The sequence below is a fragment of the Trachurus japonicus genome, chromosome 13 (genome assembly GCF_045865225.1).
Source record: "Trachurus japonicus isolate A0001 chromosome 13, Traja_1.0".
Taxonomy (NCBI): domain Eukaryota; kingdom Metazoa; phylum Chordata; class Actinopteri; order Carangiformes; family Carangidae; genus Trachurus; species Trachurus japonicus.
This window is the reverse complement of record NC_140919.1, coordinates 9,257,037-9,276,585: the sequence shown is the minus strand read 5'-3', so window position 1 is coordinate 9,276,585 and position 19,549 is coordinate 9,257,037. Positions and strand designations below refer to the sequence as shown.

At 44.0% G+C, this 19,549-nt stretch overlaps 1 protein-coding gene across 1 annotated transcript; it reads left to right on the top strand.

Annotated features, from left to right (window-relative positions):
• Positions 1–5,877: 5,877 nt before the first annotated feature.
• LOC146975414 (alpha-2-macroglobulin) lies at positions 5,878–18,234 on the top strand. The gene is made up of 6 exons (XM_085794616.1): positions 5,878–6,109; positions 6,253–6,433; positions 7,405–7,561; positions 9,143–9,195; positions 17,407–17,427; positions 18,226–18,234. The coding sequence occupies exons 1-6, from the start codon at positions 6,024–6,026 to the stop codon at positions 18,232–18,234; spliced, it is 507 nt and encodes a 168-aa protein (XP_085650742.1). The 5' UTR covers positions 5,878–6,023.
• The last annotated feature ends 1,315 nt before the right edge of the window (positions 18,235–19,549 follow it).

Here is a 19,549-nt window from a genome sequence, read left to right as displayed (position 1 = left end):
GAGCATTTAAGCCCTGCCGCTGTGAGTGTGATGTGTCGTAACGTTCTAATAATAATAATAATAATTCATTAGATTTGTGTAGCGCTTTTCAGGAACCCAAAGACGCTTACAGAGAAACAAGAAGGGGGGTGACAGACGTAGGCTTGTGAGAAGAGGTAGGTTTTCAGACGGGATTTGAATATCAGGAGTGTGGGAGAGTCGCGAACAGGTTGGGGGAGGGAGTTCCAAAGTCGGGGTGCTGATCTGGAGAAGGCTCTGTCGCCGAAGGTTTTGAGTCTGGATGTTGGGGTGGACAGGGTGAGAGTGGAGGAGGATCGGAGGGCTCGGGAGGGGCGGTGGGGGATGAGGAGGTCAGACAGGTCGGGGGGGGGGGCAGATGGTGGAGGAGTATTTTTGAAGTACATGCGCTGTTTGATGGGGAGCCAGTGGAGAGAGTGGAGGACGGGAGTGATGTGTTCATGGGACTGGGTGTGGGTGAGGAGGCGGGCAGCAGAGTTGTGGACCATTTGAAGTCTATGGAGGGAATGGGAAGTGATGTCGGTGAGGAGGGAGTTGCAGTAGTCGAGGCGGGAGGAGATGAAGGCGTGGATGAGGGATTCGGCAGCAGGGGGAGAGAGGCAGTGTCTGATTTTGGCGATGCGGTGGAGGTGGAAGTAAGAGGTTTTGACAACGGAGCTGACATGGTGATCAAAGGAGAGGGTGGGGTCCAGGATAGCGCTAAGGTTGCGTGCCAGGGGGGAGGGAGTGATGGTCGAGGTGTCGATGGTGAGTGAGATGGGTCCGGTTTTGCTGAGGGTGGATTTGGTGCCTATGAGGAGGAGCTCTGTTTTGTCACTGTTGAGTTTGAGGAAGTTGTGGGTCAGCCATGTTTTTATTGTAGAGATGCAGGTTTTCGATGTGGGTGAGGGGAAGGTTCTGGGTGGATTTGGTGCTTATGTAGATCTGGGTGTCGTCGGCCAGGTTGAGATTGCGGATGATGTGACCAAGGGAGAAGAGGTAGCAGATGAAGAGGAGGGGGCCGAGGACTGAGCCCTGAGGGACCCCCTGTGTGACCGGGGAGAGGGTGGATGTGCGGCCCGAGAGAGAGACGAACTGTTGCCTGTTAGTGAGGTAGGAGGTGAGCCAGTCGAGTGCAGTGCCCTCAACACCCTGTTGGCGCAGCCTTTGAAGGAGGATGGAGTGGTTCACAGTGTCAAAGGCTGCGCTAAGGTCTAGAAGTAACAGGATGTTCAGGGCACCGGAGTCTGCAGAGGTGAGGAGATCATTGGTGACTTTGACAAGGGCGGTTTCGGTGCTGTGGAGTGGGCGGAATCCAGACTGGAGGGGTTCATAGAGGTTGTTGGACTGGAGATGGGTGTGGAGTTGGGCGGCGACGATGCATTCCAGGGTTTTGGAGAGGAACGGGAGGTTGGAGATGGGGCGGTAGTTAGAGAGGTTGGCTGGGTCCAGGGTGGGCTTTTTGAGGATGGGAGTGATGGAGGCGAATTTGTAGACAGTGGGAAAGTGACCAAGGGATAGAGACTGGTTGAAGAGGGTGGAGAGGTGAGGGAGGAGGACAGGGAGGCAAGCCTTGGTTAGGGTCATTGGAAGGGGGTCCAGAGAGCAGGTGGTTGTCTTGGATGCGGTGATGATGTCCAGGATGTGGGAGGAGTCGACAGGGGGAGGGGAGATAGGGGAGGAGGAGTTACTGACGGTGGCAGTCAGGGAGCTGTTGATTTGGGAGACTTTGTTGTTGAAGGCGAGGAGGAAAGAGTTACAGAGGTCAGGGGAGGAGGGTGGGTTGGTGGCTGGAGCAGTTTGGTGACGGTGGAGAACAGGATGCGGGGGTTCCGGTTGGTGCTGTTGATGACGGATGAGAAGTGGGCGGATTTGGCGGCGTGGAGAGCGTCACGGTAGGAGGAGATGTGTTGTTTGAATGCTTCAGCGTGGACAGTGAGGTGGGTCCTTTTGTAGAGACGTTCAAGTTGACGGCCAGTTTGTTTCATGGAGCGGAGTTCCGGGGTGTACCAGGGGGCGGAGTTGGTGAATGAGACAGAGGAGGTTTTCCAGGGGGCTAGGGAGTCCAGGGAGTCAGAAAGGATGGTGTTGAGCATGATGGCATAGTCGTCAGGGAAGGAGGAGGCAGAGTCAGGGGGAAAGGCAGAGGATATGAGCTGGGATGGGAGAGCATGAGTGTGTTAACTGCCTTGATGTTGCGGTAGGAGATGGTGCGTTTCCTGGGATTATGAGGCGAGGGTAGAGGGGCGGAGAAGAGGATGCAGAGATGGGTGTGGAGTTTGGCGGCGACGATGCGTTCCGGGGTTTTGGAGAGGAACGGGAGGTTGGAGATGGGGCGGTAGTTAGAGAGGTTGGCTGGGTCCAGGGTGGGCTTTTTGAGGATGGGAGTGATGGAGGCGAATTTGTAGACAGTGGGAAAGTGACCAAGGGATAGAGACTGGTTGAAGAGGGTGGAGAGGTGAGGGAGGAGGACAGGGAGGCAAGCCTTGGTTAGGGTCGTTGGAAGGGGGTCCAGAGAGCAGGTGGTTGTCTTGGATGCGGTGATGATGTCCAGGATGTGGGAGGAGTCGACAGGGGAGAAAGCAGTGAGAGGAGGGAAGGGCGGGAGGTCAGGGAGGAGGGACTAAACTAAAACATACAATACAAACTAAAACACAATATAAACTAGAAAAAGCATTTCCAAAAATGGAAATGGTGTGAATGCTGAAAGCCATTGCTGAACCATGCTGAATTAGCAGAATAAATTGACAAAGACATGCGGAATGGCATACAAGAAACATGTCCAAGGAGGGAATTGAACCCACAACCTTCAGCACATCAGCCCACTGACCTAACCACTTCACCATAGTTGGATTCAATGAGAGAAGAGTAAAAGAAATCCATGTCACTGACTGATAAGAGGTCACTGACTTCTGAAGAGAGGTTGAGACTTTGATGAATGTGAGATTTTTCAATGATGCTTAAAAAAAAGAAAGAAAAGAGTATAAATGAGCCATTAGAAGTTTGTCTACAGATGAGAATTTGAATGAAGTCTCTATCAGAAAGTACCACATGAATGAGGCAGGAATCGAACCCATGGCCTCATGATCAATAAACCTTTACTCTGCCATTTCACAGAGAGTACACACCTAAACATGTTGTCATTGATTGTGATGATGTGCTGCAAACTGTGGCTCTTAACGAACACCTGTAACCAATTGAAGGTGGGGGAGGGGAGCAGAATTCAACATAACATAACAAGAGTGCCCCTCTTGGATTTGAACCAGTGACCTTGAGGTTGGCAAGCAGCCACCTTACCCATTGGACTACAGACAGAGCTGTGGAGAAGGGAGGTTGAGACTTTGATGAATGTGAGATTTTTCAATGATACTTAAAAAAAAAAGAAATGAGCCACAACAAGTAAGTAGAGGACCTTTTTTGTGACTTGTGACTATTTTTTGATGAAATCAAACAAAGTATAATGCCCATTCCAGCGAATTAAAAAGTTGAGCTCCTGCTACTCTGCTGTGAAATAAATTGCATTGGGCTGAATGGCAGAGAGAGAGGAGGAGGGAGAAGAAGAGGGGGAGGAGGGAGAGGAGGAGAACGAGGGAGGAAGGGGGAGAAGAGGAGGAGGAGGAAGAGGGAGGAAGGAGGGAGAAGAAGAGGAGGAGGGAGAGGAAGAGGGATAGGGAGAGGAGGAGGGAGAGGAGGAGGGAGAAGAAGAGGAGGAGGAGGAGAGAGGAGGGAGAGAAAGAAGGCGGAAGGAGGGAGAAGAAGAGGAGGAAGAGGAGGAGGGAGAGAAAGAAGGCAGAAGGATGGAGAAGAAGAGGAGGAGGGAGGAAGGAGGGAGAAAAAGAAGAGGAGGAGGAGGAAAGTGAACTTGGTGGAGACATGAAATGATGTGGTAATGGTTTAATTCAACCAGTTACTCTTTCTAAAAAATATGTTGATGTTCATCTGGCCTCTAAAAAATAGAGGAGGACCAACCTCCTCTGACTCTATGGACCAGCACATAGCCAGCACAATACAAGTACAATTGTTGATCACCACAAAACCCCTCCATGTGCTAATGATCTGATTGAATACACCTGTGTGGCAGCCTGCACCATGGTGACTAACTGCTTACCTTTTACTGGGTGGCATTGTGTGTGTGTGTGTGTGTGTGTGTGTGTGTGTGTGTGTGTGTGTGTGTGAGAGACAGACTTGATGGCCACCTGCACAACAGAGCAGGAGCAGAACAGTCCGTTTTGAGCTCGACGCAGCTCTCCTAATGACAGCCAAAAAACAGAGAACCGTACCTCTTATCAGAATGTGGTAGAGACCATCTGGGCAAGGAGACCTTCCTGAGCACATTGATGTGCATTAAATGTTTGTAGGGCAAAAACTTTTCTCAGGGTCGCAAGGTAGAAAAGGGGGGCATTTCTGCTTTTCTAAAAAAATCAACTCCTACTTTTATATTGAAGTGGATGAGCCACTGGAGCGGGTCTAGCTGCACAATTAGGCTCATTGAGACAATTCTGTAAGTCTGTCTGCTGTTTTGAGCACATTAAATGAGACACGACAAGAGTGGCTACAAACCGGTGAGGAAATCATGTGTCTAGAGTTTAATTTGTGGCCGTGCTGGCAATTTATCCAGAAAAAATCCTGAATGTTTTTTCGATCCCTCTCACTCTAGAGATGATGTCACTCACTCTAAGCCCTGCTCGTTAGACGCAACACACACCCATTATAAAGCTGGATTTTGTCAAAAAACTTAATGATTTTAAAGCGGCCAAATATCAGAAACTGTTGAAGATATCAATAAGCTGAGTCATAGAGGAATACTTAAAAAGTTTGTCTACAGCTCAGAATTTGAATGAAGTCTCTAGCTGAAAGTATGTGGACACTTTAAAGACTGAAAGAAGTAAGAAGATTTGAAGAGTTTCAAGACTGTTCCAATGCATTCTCTATGGGGAAAAAAAAATCAAAAATAGTTGAATATTGCAAAAAGTATGAATAGTTGAAAAGAGAAAAGACATAGCACACCTGTCCCGAAAAGGCTGAACATTTTGATATTTGAATTGTTGAAATAGCACAAAGTATGAAGGACTAGTTACATGACGAAGAAAGGCAGAAAATGGCCGAACCGAATAACAATAGTGTGAATGCTTCCAGCATTCACACTAATAAAAGAAACATGCAAGGATAAAACTCTAAAATTATACATCAATGAAACAATAAAACCAGTCCCAACTGCCGTGTGACATATGCACCAAATAGTGAATACCAAAAGTGAAATAATTGCAGAATAAAATTTTGTCCATCCTTTAATATTTGTTCTTACAGAATTCTCCTCATCACTGAGCAAATTGAAATAGTTAGAAGAGCAGTTGAACCATTTTTAAAGCAGTAAGCACATGTTTTTTACTGTGATGTAACCCCCTCAGCAAAGTTTGAGGCCTTTATCAGCTCACTGAGGTTTACTTAGGGGAAAAACTTTGGCCCTTCTTCGGGTTAAGAGCAGTTTGCATGATCAAAACAAACATCCCACGCTGGGTAAAGGGCAGTGTTGCAGAACTCAGCATACTGTAACAATGACAACTTAAAGTGACCGAAAGTGATGACAATGCGTTAATCATGGCGTCGTCACAGGGCAGAGCAAACCACTTATGAATGGTGAAGCAGCGTAGATGATGCAGCAGCAGCAGCAGCATCTCTGACCGCAAGATACAGTGTAAAGTACAATATGAACTCCTTCACACAGTCCTGTTGTATTGTAATCTCTATCCTGGTCCTATACAGACCCTTCATTTTGTTTTTAAACCTGACAATGACAAACAATGACAAAGCAAACTGTTTGAGTATTTGAAGATCAAATTGACTGAATTACGGTCTTTCTCATGCGCAATATTAAACACTGTAAAGTCTATGAATGATTGACTTACGAGATACCTGGAAATGATGAGCGACTATGTGTGTGTGATACATGTGTGTGTTTGTGGGGGTGGGGTATGTAGCAGGGGCTATTTAATGGCTGCTGACTCTGAGGATCGCCCCAGTCAGTCATGGGTCGTCCTCAGATTCAGGTGTGGACATGGACACTGTGTGTCTTCTTGAGCTGGATGTGTGTGGATCAGGTGGTGGCCAGACCGTAGGTTTACTTTTTACTGTCCGAAATAATCATAACCCAACCCTACATGTTTTTTTTTGTTTAAGAGTTTATAAAAATATGAGAAGATGCTGTTTTGCTGAATAATGTGCAGTGGTGTCCACTCGATGTCTCTGTGTCTACAGGCACTACATGGTGGCTGTTCCTGCAGTCATTGAAGCTGGAGCTGAAACTAAATTCTGTGTGAGTCTCCTGCAGCCCAACGAGACCGTGGTCATGACCGTCACCCTGATGTCTGAAGAAAAGAACACAACTCTTCTCAAACAGATCGCCAGTGAAGAGTTTCATACCTGCACCCAATTCCAGGTCAACTCCTTTTTTTCCTTTTACATTTATTTTTCAGTTTGTCACAGCAACTATAACTGAAAAACAACAAAAATAATTCTTTAGTTGTTCTTCTGTTCGGCCATTTTCTTTATTCTCTTTTTATATTCTTACTACTTTCCGCCTTTTTATGGTCTTCTTCTAGTCCACTTTGTGCTATTTCAACAATTCTCACATCAAAACGTTCAGCCTTTTCGGGACATTATCGGAATGACTTTTCTCTTTTCAAATATTCATACTTTTTACAATATTCAACTATTTCTGATTTTTTTTTTCCCCCATAGAGAACGCATTGGAACAGTATTCAAACTCTTCAAATCTTCTTACTTCTTTCAGCCTCTAAAGCTTCACCATACTTTCTGCTAGAGACTTCATTCAAATTCTAAGCTGTAGACAAACTTTTTAAGTGTTCCTCTATGACTCAGCTTATTGATATCTTCAACCGTTTCTGATATTTGGCAGTTTTAAAATCATTACATTTTTTGACAAAATCCAGCTTTATAATGGGTGTGTGTTGCGTCTAACGACCAGAGCTAGAGTGGGAAATGCTGTTTCTTAAGATTTGTAACACTTCTGGATCTGTCAATTTGTACAGTCCCTTTCATTTTTTTATGTAAATTGTTTTTCTTTCTTTCTTTCTTTCTTTCTTTCTTTCTTTCTTTCTTTCTTTCTTTCTTTCTTTCTTTCTTTCTTTCTTTCTTTCTTTCTTTCTTTCTTTTCTTCTTTCATTAATTCAGCATCTTTAATTTTTCCATGTTAATTTTCTTTTTTTCTGTTCTGTTTTTTATGTTATGAACTTCTGTATTATCTTCTTACTTTGAAGACCACCGCTTTTTTGGCTTCCACCTCTCCTGCACAATGTTTTATTTCACAATTTTTATTGTTTATGCCGGTTATATAATGTGCAAATGAAATAAACTAAAACATAAACAAGATGTTTTTTCCCCTCACAGGCTCCTGTAGTGCAGAATCAAGACGTACAGAAGTTCGAGGTGGAAGTACGAGGCGACACGTTTTACTCTAGAGAAGTCAGAAGAGTCATGTTCAAAGTCTATAAACCAGCAACGTTCGTCCAAACCGATAAACCAGTCTACCTCCCTGGACAAACAGGTAATTTTGATACTGTATAGCCTACTGTTGTTGTACTTTACTGTACACAATATCTGAATCCACCTGAATACCATCTAGAAATAATAATAATAATAATAATAATGCATTTTATTTATAGGCGCCTTTCAAGACTCTCAAGGTCGCCTTACAATAAAAACAATTAAAAGTACAAATAGTAAAGCAATGAGACAAGCAATAAAACAACAATAAAAAACAACAACAATAATAAAATAGCAACAATACAGCAACAGTGAACATTGTGTTAGGGGGGGTAGGCCAGTCTGAACAGGTGAGTTTTGAGATGTGATTTGAAAGTTGACAGTGTAGTTATAGTTCGGATGTAGAGCTGGGTGTCATCTGCATAACAATGAAAATTGAGTCCGTGATTTCTGAAGATGTTGCCGAGGGGGAGTAGATAGATAATGAAGAGGAGGGGGCCAAGGACAGAGCCCTGTGGCACACCACAAGTGACTGGGGAGGGTTGAGATTGATACTTATTTAGCTGTACATATTGTGTGCGACCGGAGAGGTAGGAGGTGAACCAGGAAAGAGTGGAGTGAGTTAAACCAATGGAGATGAGGCGGTTGAGGAGGATGCTATGAGAGATTGTGTCAAAAGCTGCGGTGAGGTCAAGGAGGATGAGTATAGTGAGATGTCCAGAATCTGCTGCCATGAGAAGGTCATTTGTGATTTTTGCCAGAGCTGTTTCAGTGCTGTGATGAGAACGGAAACCAGATTGAAACTGTTCATAGAGGGTGTTGTGGGTAAGGTGATTATGGACCTGTGCAGCAACTACTTTCTCCAGGATTTTTGACAGAAAGGGAAGGTTTGATATTGGTCGGAAGTTGTTAAGATCGTTGGGGTCCAAGCCAGGTTTTTTGAGTATGGGAGTGATTATTGCTGTTTTGAGGGGAGCTGGAATGGAGCCAGAGGAGAGGGAGGAGTGAATGATGAAATGGTATGTATGTATACGTACCATTTCTAGATGGGAGCACCCAGTCAATGTGGCGCTAGATTTGTGTTTGACGCAAGAAATTGTCAATTCGGTTTGTTTAAAGTCGGGCCAGGGCAACATGATTCATCGATGGGCAGAATCAATCTCCTAGAGCTTATTTATTTATTTGTTTCATTCATTGAAACCTGAGACAGACAACAGCAGCAAATGGCATTGTAGATAAGCATAAATCTAGACTGATTAATACAACACCAAAGACATTAGGTTGTTGATCCTCACAAAAACAACAGATATTAAATGAAACCTTTTTCTTCAAAAAAAACAACAAAACTTAATAACTTTATGAAATGAATTAATTGAGGTGGCTGCGGGGTTGGAGTTCTTTACCAACTGCAGGTTCCCATTGCATGTTGGGAAACACATGGCTGTCTCCTGGCGTAAGAGTTTAAATGACCAATCAGAGAAATGACAGTACATAGTACAGTAGATAGTTTGCTCACAGATTGCATCATTACTGTTAAACTCACAGTGAGATAAGGTGAAAACAACAGAGGGTTCACAGAAGAAGCAGATTATTGTTTTGTGCACAAGCTTCATTTAATTGAATCTCTTTGAATTCCTCTCAGTGCATTTCAGAGTCGTCACACTGGACAACAAGTTTCGACCCGCCGCTCGCCTGGTGAGTGTTTGACCGACCTGTCGCTCCTCCTTCTGTAAACCACAGTGTTAGCGGACTGTACAGTAGAGCACGCACCAAGTTAAACACTACACTGCAAAAACTCCAAATCTTACCAAGAATATTTGTCTTATTTCTAGTCAAAATGTCATTTCTAGTCAAAATAAATCTAATTATACTTAAAGGAGCATTATCGCAAATACAGCAGTAATAGCATAAAATAAGCTGAAATATGCAAAAGATGGGTCGGGGGGAGCCATAACTAAATTTACAAAAAAAATCGCCAACAGTATAGTGTCCGTGGGGCAAATGCAGCATTTGTCTTTGTTATGATCCAAGCCGGCCTGGCGCTTGCTGCGTTCAATTGCACTCGGAACTCGCAAATCCGACCTCCGAACCGGAAAAATGCAACAGTAAATAGTAATGTAGCAGTGTTAGGCTGCTTACAGTCACTGAATCGCTGGTAGAACACTTTGTCTCCACGTCCCGTGTCTTTCTTCAGCTGTCCTCTCAGCGTTATTAAGGAGGAGGAAGTTGCAGTTGCTGTTGTTGTCGTTGTGGTTGTGCGCGACGTAGAGCTGCCGCTTCCACTAGCGAGTTTTCTTTTTCCCGCGATTGCACGTTCATTCAGCCTGGTGAGGGAGGAGGAGGGGGAGGGGGGAGGGGGGAGGAGGGAGGGGGAGGACTAAACGAGGCTGCTCTCTCTCTCTGACAGCTGCCCACTTGTTTATATCTGATAAGCTCCGCCTGGCTCCATCTAGTGGCCGAATTAAGAATTTGGATTTGCGATAATGCTTCTTTAAAGGGATAGTTCAACATTTTGGCAAATTGGCCCATTGCCATAATTGCTATAGTCATAGCAGTAGGTTCGTTACCTTTAATTGTAGGTGTAAGCTATTTTTAGTACAGCGGAGCGCAGCAGCAGGCTGCTCAGAGCTACGCTATGGAGGCTAGTTGTGAGGCAAGTTGTGAGCTGCACAACCACCACGCTATGAGATAATGACGGAACGATACGAAACAGAGCCGTTTTCGAGGTAAATTCATACAAAACCGCTGATGCGCGTTGCGTTCAGGGACAGTTTTTCAGCAAGCAGTCTCCGTATTTACCCTGTATTTACCTCGAAAACGGCTCAGTTTCGTATCGTTCCGTCATTATCTCATAGCGTGGTGGTTGTGCAGGTCACAACTTGTCTACAAAAGCGCTGTGGAGTTTTGGGATGTTGAATTTGATGAGTTTAATGAGGGAAACCAAGAAATTCCCTTAGCCTCCATAGCGTAGCTCTGAGCAGCCAGCTGCTGCGCTCCGCCGTACTGAAAATAGCTTACACCTACAATTAAAGGTAATGAACCTACTGCTATGACTATAGCAATTATGGCAATGGGCCAATTTGCCAAAATGTTGAACTATCCCTTTAAAATAAGACTCATTGTTATGATTAGATGTTATTACATGTTTGACCGCTAGGCGGCAGTACTGGTTAGTAGTCAGCTTACCGTACCATATAACGGGGTAGAGCAAGACTGCATGGAGCCACATGTATTTTGTTGAGAACGTGAGACATTAAACTAAGTTACTTGCTATCAACACGGCCTCATCCTTGGAACACGAACATGACATGGTACCAGGAGTAAACTCGAATGAACGACATGGATTTAAAACCACCGGCAAGTTTGAAACTAACGGGGAATGTCGACGAGAACTGGCGCACCTTCAAACAACAGTTTCACCTGTATGTTGTGGCTATGGGACTCGAGGCTAAGCCGGAAGCAAGAAAGGTAGCGCTGCTGCTAACAATAGCAGGGCCACAGGCCATAGAAGTATTTAACACGTTCGTGTTTGACAGTCCTGAAGATAATGAAAAGTTGGATGTAGTGCTTAGCAAGTTTGATACTCACTGTTCTCCGAAGAAGAACGAGACGTACGAGAGGTACGTGTTTTGGTCTCGTACACAGCGGCAACATGAGCCCTTCGATAGCTTCCTGACGGACTTGCGGCTAAAGGCGCAGTCCTGCAACTTCGCAATGCTGAAGGACTCCATGATACGGGACCAGATCGTCTACGGCGTGGAGGATAAAAAGGTCAGAGAGAGGCTACTACGGGAGATGGAGCTGACGCTGGCAGGAGCCATTAAGATCTGCCAGGCCAGTGAGCTGTCCCAAAGGCACGTGAGGACGTTCAGCTAGATGTCTGCAGTCGCCTCGGCGCAGAGTGACAGCGAGGCAGCGGTTGGAGCAGTGTCGTATCAGCGGAGACGGCGCACACAGACCTGGCCTGCACAGCAGGAGGAGGACGTGATGATAAACTGCAAGCGCTGCGGCTCACAGCACAAGCCTAGACAGTGTCCAGCGTTTGGTAAGCAATGCTCCACTTGCCAAGGCAAGAATCATTTTGCTAAACAATGCTTCTCCAAACGGAAAGAGTGGAAAAAAGAAAAAACTGTAAACTTAATAGACGAGCCTGATCTAAGTGACACGTTCTTTGTTGAAATGGTGAATTGTGAAAGTGAACAAATAAATAAGCCAAACAATGTAAATGATGTCACGAGAGAAGATAAGTGGATAGCTCCTCTAATGATAAATGGGACTGTAGTCACCATGAGATTGGACACTGGTGCGAAAGCAAATCTCATAAGCATGTGTGATGTGAAGGCAATGAAAAATAAGCCACAAATAAAAAGAAAAGAATCTGGACTGAAAGACTACAATGGGCGGCCAATCAAATGTTTGGGCACATGCAGGTTGAGTGTCACAGTTAAAGGAAAAGTGCACCACCTATTGTTCTTTGTTGTGAATGAGGGACGGGAATCACTTCTTGGTGACAGAGCCTGTGAAGAACTGGGGCTTGTGAAAAGAGTGCATCGCATCGTTCCAACCATAAACCCAACAAATGACTCTATGGACACAATTGTTCAGAACTTTTCAGATGTTTTCAAGGGTTTTGGTGTTTTGCCCTTCACATATAAAATACAGTTGAAAGAAGGAGCCCATCCAGTTGTGCATGCAGCACGCAGAGTTCCGGCTCCACTGAAAGACTGCCTAAAGAAAGAACTCGACAGAATGATCATGCTAGGAGTGATCAAAAAGGTTAATGAGCCTACAGACTGGGTCAACTCATTGGTCATCACAAAGAAAAAGAATGGTGAGTTGAGAATATGTATGGACCCTAAAGACTTAAATGAGAGCATAAAGCGTAAACATTATCAAATACCTACACGTGAAGAGATCATCAGTGAAATGTCAGGTGCCAACTACTTCACAAAGCTTGACGCCTCACAAGACTTCTGGCAGCTGAAACTGGATGAAAGCAGCACCAAGTACTGTACCTTTAATACGCCCTTCGGCAGACACTGCTTTCTCAGACTGCCTTTTGGAATCAAGTCAGCACCTGAAATATTTCACAGAGCGATGGAGCAGATCATCGAGGGCTTGGATGGAGTTCGAGTCTACATTGATGACATCATCATATGGGGTTCCACAGCCCAGGAGCACAACGAGAGGCTGAACAGAGTTATGGAGCGCATACAAAAGTATGGACTGAAACTCAACAAGAGTAAATGTGAGTTTGGCGTTCAAGAGATCCTCTTCCTGGGAGACAAGCTGTCTGCATGTGGTGTCCAACCAGATAAAGACAAAATACATGCAATACAGAACATGCCAAGGCCCACAGACAAGACAGGGGTGCTACGCATCATGGGGATGGTGAATTTCATAGGTAAATTCATTCCCAATCTGACAGCAAAGACATCATGCATACGAGAGCTTCTGCACAGGGACTGTGAGTTTAAATGGACAGTGAAACATGAGCATGAGTGGCAAAAACTCAAGGACACACTGAGCACAGCACCTGTGTTGTCATTTTATGACCACACGAAGAGGATAAAAGTGTCTACAGATGCTTCCAAAGATGGTATTGGTGCCGTTCTACTCCAGGCTGAGGGTGAGCACTGGAAACCGGTAGCCTATGCATCTCGGGCTATGACAAAAACTGAATGCCGATACGCTCAGATCGAAAAAGAATGTTTGGGACTGGCGTATGGTTTTGAGCGGTTTCATAGCTACATGTACGGCCTACCGTCTTTCACAGTCGAAACTGATCATCGACCGCTGGTCGCCATCATCAAAAAGAATCTGAATGAAATGTCTCCACGGATTCAGCGGTTAATGATGAAGATGCAAAGGTATGATTTTGAACTGATATATACTCCAGGTAAACACCTAGTCCTTGCTGATGCCCTATCCAGAGCAACTACAGGCGACAGTGTGAGTACAACAGACGAGGACATACAGTGTCACGTGAACATGGTGTCGGCTACACTGCCTGTGTCTGACACAAAGTCAAGACAAATAGCGGAGGCTACAGCAAAGGATGCTGAGCTACAGCATGTCATGAAGAACATGGATGAGGGATGGCCAGCTGGTTCGTGTCCACAATTTTACCATGTCAGAGGTGAGCTTAGTACTGTGGATGGTCTGCTGTTGAAAAAGGGCAGGATTGTTATTCCACGGGCTTTGAGAATGGACATGTTGCACAGGATACATGAAGGCCATCTCGGCATCGAAAAGTGCAAAAGGAGGGCGAGAGACACGGTTTTCTGGCCCGGACTGAACAAAGACATTGAAACACTTATAAGTAAATGTGAAACATGCCAGAAACACAGGAACAAGCAGAGCAAAGAGCCTATGGTGGTAGCTGAGGTGCCAACAGCACCATGGCACAAAGTAGGAATGGAATGAATTGTTTCATCTCAGAGGTAAAGACTATTTAGTGGTAATGGATTACTACTCAAACAACACAGTCTCACTCCCAAGGCGTAATAAACGGACGTTTGGTCAGGGCCCTTTCGCGTTGTTTCCAGACGCTCAAGGTACCCCTCAGCGTGGGACCTGAACGCACAGGGATTTCAATTGATTTTAATGCAATCCCCTCCGCAGCGATATGTGACGCTCAGAGCAAGTGCTCCAGCCATCCATTCACTCCTATTCCGATCCGGCCGCGGTGCTGAAAGACGCCGTGAGCTCCCCTCCCATTGGATAACTGATCCTCGTACCATTTGCATCTGAATTCGCATATTTATACAGCAATTTGGCCGCAAAAATAACATTTCAACATATTTTTATGACATTTCTAACGAGAAATGTGTGTTTTACTTTCAAAATCTATGTTGAACGAATTCAAATTATATTTTGTTTGGCAAATTGAATCTGTTAAAATGTGTACAATATGTTAATTCAGCTTTCTGGCCATAAAAACAACATTTCGGGATATATCTGGCATTGTTTGAGGACATTTCTAGCGAGAAATGTATGTTTTACTCTCTAAATATATGTTGAATGAAAGCAGATTGTGTTTTATTTGTCCTGTAACAATATCACAGCTTGTGCTTGTGACTGTCGAGCCGCTTTGGGCGTCATGTTGCCATAACAACGGCCCGCAGAGACTCCGTTCCGGAGTTAGAATCATGGTGCAGTTTCCTCATAATCTGATGACAGATTATGAGGAAGCTGCACGCTTTTCAAACCTGCTCAGCAATGTAAACTGCAACGTGACCTCATTTTAACCGACAGTATATTTATACGAAGGATTCAAACGATTTACAGGCCGGACCTATTTCTCCAGCCGACAGGCGGACAGCTTCCGCGTTGTTGCCGAGGATGTGACGTCATTGCAACGGCGCCACCATAGACTGCGACACTGCCATCTACGGCGTCTGGACGGAACTACAACACCTTAACAGTGTGTTTTGTTAGTCAGTTGTGATCATGAGGAGTGGAAATTAAGCCATGTTGATTTAATTCAACAACATGTGAATAAACAGTGAGGAATCGGAACAGTTAGACAGCTCTTTTTCAACAAAGTCCAAATAATTCAAGTAACTCAAGTCATATAGGCCTTTTTTTTTTAATTCCAGAAAACAACATTTCTCCCCCTTCTCCCTCCTCCCGCCCAGGAACCTTAGTTTATAATATAGTGTAGAATGAACCCATCCACTGTAGTAATGTTTATGCACAACTGCACCACTTTAGCCAGCTCCTTTATTTCTGGTTTTACATTGGACAAACTGATTAAGGCTCCATTTTCAGGAGACACAGCTATTCTTTAATAACTTCCACATTCGTTGGGTTACGTTCAGAGGTTTATCAGGGCAGGGCCTAGGGTCATCCAGTGTTAGCAATTACAGACCCATCTGACCTTCACAGGGGTCACAGGTCAACTTTTCATGTGAAATTTGACGATATTTGCTATTATTTCAGGCATAAAACACCAATACTTGGAGCCGAGAAGCTGAAATGTTAGCTTCTAGTCCAGACCTTTGAGCAGATTGAGCGTGCCAAATATCAGGGCTGTGTTCCACTCAGAAGTGTCCAAAATGGCCAAAAAGCAGTGTTCATTTCTAATCCTTCATTGTGTACAAGACTAAATTCAACAGATAGTCTTTAATAACTTCCACATGCTTTGAGCTGGAAGTCTGAAAGTTTCAGGGTTTTGTCAGGGGCCTAGGGCCACCCATTATCTGCAATTTCAGACCAATCCCACATTCAGAAGGGGTCAAAGGTCAAGGTTTAGTGTGAAATTTGACGATTTTTGCTATCAATTCAGGCATAAAACACCAATACTTTCAGCTGGGAAGCTGAAATCTTTAGATTCTAGTCCAGACCTTGGAGCAGATTGACGGTGCCAAATATCAGAGCTGTGCTCCACTCAGAAGTGTCCAAAATGGCCATGGTAAGTGTCAAAGGTCGCAGGGGTCAAACATCAAAGTGAGTCCTAACAAAACACACACGCTTTAAGTAATCATCATGAAATTTAGATGAGTTGTATATCAGAGAGTCCTCTATCAAAATATTGCGTTCCCGTTGCGCTGGGGGCCCCTGGAGGCCCCTGGGGGCCACTTGGCTTTCCCATGCTCCCATAGAGTTGGGTGTCGGGGTGATGGATAAGGGCCTCACAATGAGTCCACAGGCCAAGTTTCAAGTGATTCGGTTGGTTTCTATGGAAACAGCGGCCTCCTGGAGACAGAGGAATGCGGCTGTTTGAAGCCCCGCCTCTCGAAAAGTAATGGCTCAATCAGGACCGAACGCACATCAACACGTTCGTCTTGGGCCCCCGGAACCACTGATATCAAATTCAGAACTGTACGACTTTTAGAAATATATTTCATCCATTTCAGCTTTTCTGACTCAGAAGTTCTCTCAGGCATTAAGTCTGAGAGGCTCTGAATCTGAAAAGATTAATGTTGTGAATGTGTTCTAAATGGTCTAGTGTTGGCTTAGATACTAGTTATGCAATCTGATATAAACTGTCTATACTGCTTATGTGTTGCAGAGTTATGCTGAATGAGAAATGGATGAAATAACTGACACAGCTAATGTGATGATTCATGTTAATGCATTTTACCTTAGAAAAGGGGGGATGTTATGATTAGATGTTATTACATGTTTGACCGCTAGGGGGCAGTACTGGTTAGTAGTCAGCTTACCGTACCATATAACGGGGTAGAGCAAGACTGCATGGAGCCACATGTATGTTGTTGAGAACGTGAGACATTAAACTAAGTTACTTGCTATCAACACGGCCTCATCCTTGGAACATGAACATGACACTCATCACATTAAAAAAGTAGCTTGTTTTTAGACACTTTTTACTTTTTTCAAGCTGATTTTCCACTTTAAATAAGTAGAACAATCTGACAGTGGAGCAAGTTTTTCTTTCTTATTACAAGCACAAAAAACCTGCTTTCACTGGCAGATTTTTCTACTTATTTCAATTGAAATTAGTTTGAAACAAGTGAAAATGATCTAAAAACAAGGTGATGAGTCTTATTTTAAGTGGAAAGAGATCAGTTTTGACTAGAAATGAGACATTTTGACAAGAAATAAGACAAATATTCTTGGAAAGATTTTGAGTTTTTGCAGTGTAGTTACGTTATGGAGTGAGGGATCGATCGGCATGGTTGTCCTCTTCAACCTTAAGTACTCAGCTCCTGATCAAGGGTCAATAGTGCAACAGAGGCTGAAAATACCGTTCATGACTCTATGAAACTGCTTTCTTTCATGTTGATATTCGTTACATGCTTATTTAATGCCATGAATATATGAACTGAAGCCTCCATGAGCTAAAACACAAAACCAAAGTGTTACTGATTTCATAAATGTCTAGTCCAGACTCTGATCTTTCATTAACATCCTGTTTTTCCCTTTCCCTTCCCTTTGCAGTACGATTCGATTGAAATTGAGGTAAGAATCACAACATTTCCACTTCACATTACACTCACATACAATTAGGAGAAAACAGAGAGTTTCGTCATGTCTTTTAAACTTCTCAGCTTGTGAATCTAGAAACATCAGGTGCTTCTCAAACAAACATCAGCAGCATTATGTCAGATGTTGTCAGTGTTTCAAATTGCAAAAATCTTGGGTGATATTTTAACATAAACAAAATATTTTGGTCCTTACCACTACTGATGCAGGTGTTTTTACATGTGAACATTAGGAGTCATTAATTTTGAAAAGGTCACAGTAAGAGACAGTTTTGGCCAACGTGACCTTTATAAGGTTCATTTAAAAAAAAAAAAATCATTGTAGTATTTGTAGGAGCATATCTCTTTAAAACAAAACAAGACCATTAAAGACACCATTAAAGAATTATTTTGGTTTGTTTGTTTGCTTTGTTTTTTATTTTATTTTGTACAGTATAATTCCTTATAATTAATCCCCTTTATCTTTATCTTTATTTTTTTTGATAATTTTATTTAACTGTAATGTATTACTGTCTGTTATCTTGTGTATTATGTTCAAAATGAGAGAAATTAATGAAGAGAGTTGAAAAAAGATATATAGAACATATTTTTTTACCAAAATAAATAATTTTATTTAAGAAGGGTAAAGGATCAAATATATTAAATCAAACCACATTAAATTATATGTATTTTTTTTTTAAGTAAGTGAGTTTTATCTACTGTCACACTGTCTGCACCCGACCGCTAATAAACTTTAAGGAGTAGTTTTAAAAATAACAAAATATTTTTTCGTCAGACACAATGATCAGTTCCACACATGACTTTGCTCTTTGGGCCCTAGTTTGCTGGCGCAGCGCAGGTGGCACAAGGTAACGCAGCCGGTCTAATGCAAGTTTCGACCAGCGCAGCCTAGTGCAACGTCAGATTGGGAGATTGGCAGATCGCGCTGCGCTGAGATAGGCGTGGCCGCGCAGCAGGGGGAGGCGTCACAGATTCAGCTTGGTGCAGTGGAAGTTTTGTGCGAAAATGTCCCGCCGAGGTTGCGCTGAAAGCTTGCCACCTCAAACCAGGTCTACTCTCAGCGCAGGGCGGAGCGCAGCAGGTGCAGTGGAAGTTTGGCTGACTGACCTGCAGTGCACACACGTCACCAAGACCTCACAGGCAGATCTCCACAGTTCCAGGCACATTTCAATGCAATAAATATCCACAATAACCACTATTTAATGCAACTAACGGAATCAACACATGGATTTATATCTATATAGATTGTTCCGTCACATCTGACGTCAGATCAAAGCAGAGACCAAAGGCTGTCGGCAGCGTAATGGAAACTCCACCTGAATTAACACAGCAGGGACGAACTGGCACTGAAAAGCAGCTGTGGATGTCCCAAGTAGGACTGAGGGTGGATGACTGCATGTCGCTGCCGTGTTGAGATACGCACTGTGCCCTTGTGATCCCCTTTATTTATTTATTTACTTATTAATTCATTAGCGCAAGCGACCACGTCGTCATGCAGCCGTATTGAAAAACAAAACACAAATCATCATCTCTCTTAGTCCACCACAACAGCCTCGGTATCAGATAGTCAGTATATAGCCTACTACAGTATACTCAGCATCTCTATCACAGAAAAAAAAGAGACGGACAGAGAGAGAGAGAGAGAGAGAGCGTCCTTTACGCTGATTTCATCCCGCATGGTGTTTGTTTATGTTGTGATTACACCTCTCATCTTGCTTACACAGGGTTTGAATAAATGTGAGTTTCTTTATTAGTTTATTAGTTGTTGTTTCTTACACTGGGCAGCCGTTCTCAGTGTATCAGATCAATCCTGGTTAAGTATATTAGTAAACTCATTATTGGTCACTCTGAGCTCGGACCTCCAGACCAAAACAGCTGTTTCCTCCTGGGAGAGGTTCGGCCTCTGGCGTCGCTGTCTCCTCCGTCCATGTCCAAGTATAAAATGACAAACTTGCAGCGCGCATCGCCCACCGCGCAGTTAAAGGTGAGGAGAGGAGCTCATTTGATTGGTGAAGATCTGACTCGGCTGTGTCAAACCCACTCCACGCCTTTCTCTCCTCCTCCTGTCTCCCTCCCGCCCTGTCTCCTCCCTCTTCACC

Bases quoted from the DNA above. Each gene is read 5' to 3' on its own strand.
- LOC146975414 (XM_085794616.1), top strand. From the start codon at position 6,024: ATGGGTCGTCCTCAGATTCAGGTGTGGACATGGACACTGTGTGTCTTC. The intron at 6,110-6,252 runs GTAGGTTTACTT...CTGTGTCTACAG, and splicing joins GATCAGGTGGTGGCCAGACC to GCACTACATGGTGGCTGTTC. The intron at 7,562-9,142 runs GTAATTTTGATA...AATTCCTCTCAG, and splicing joins CTACCTCCCTGGACAAACAG to TGCATTTCAGAGTCGTCACA.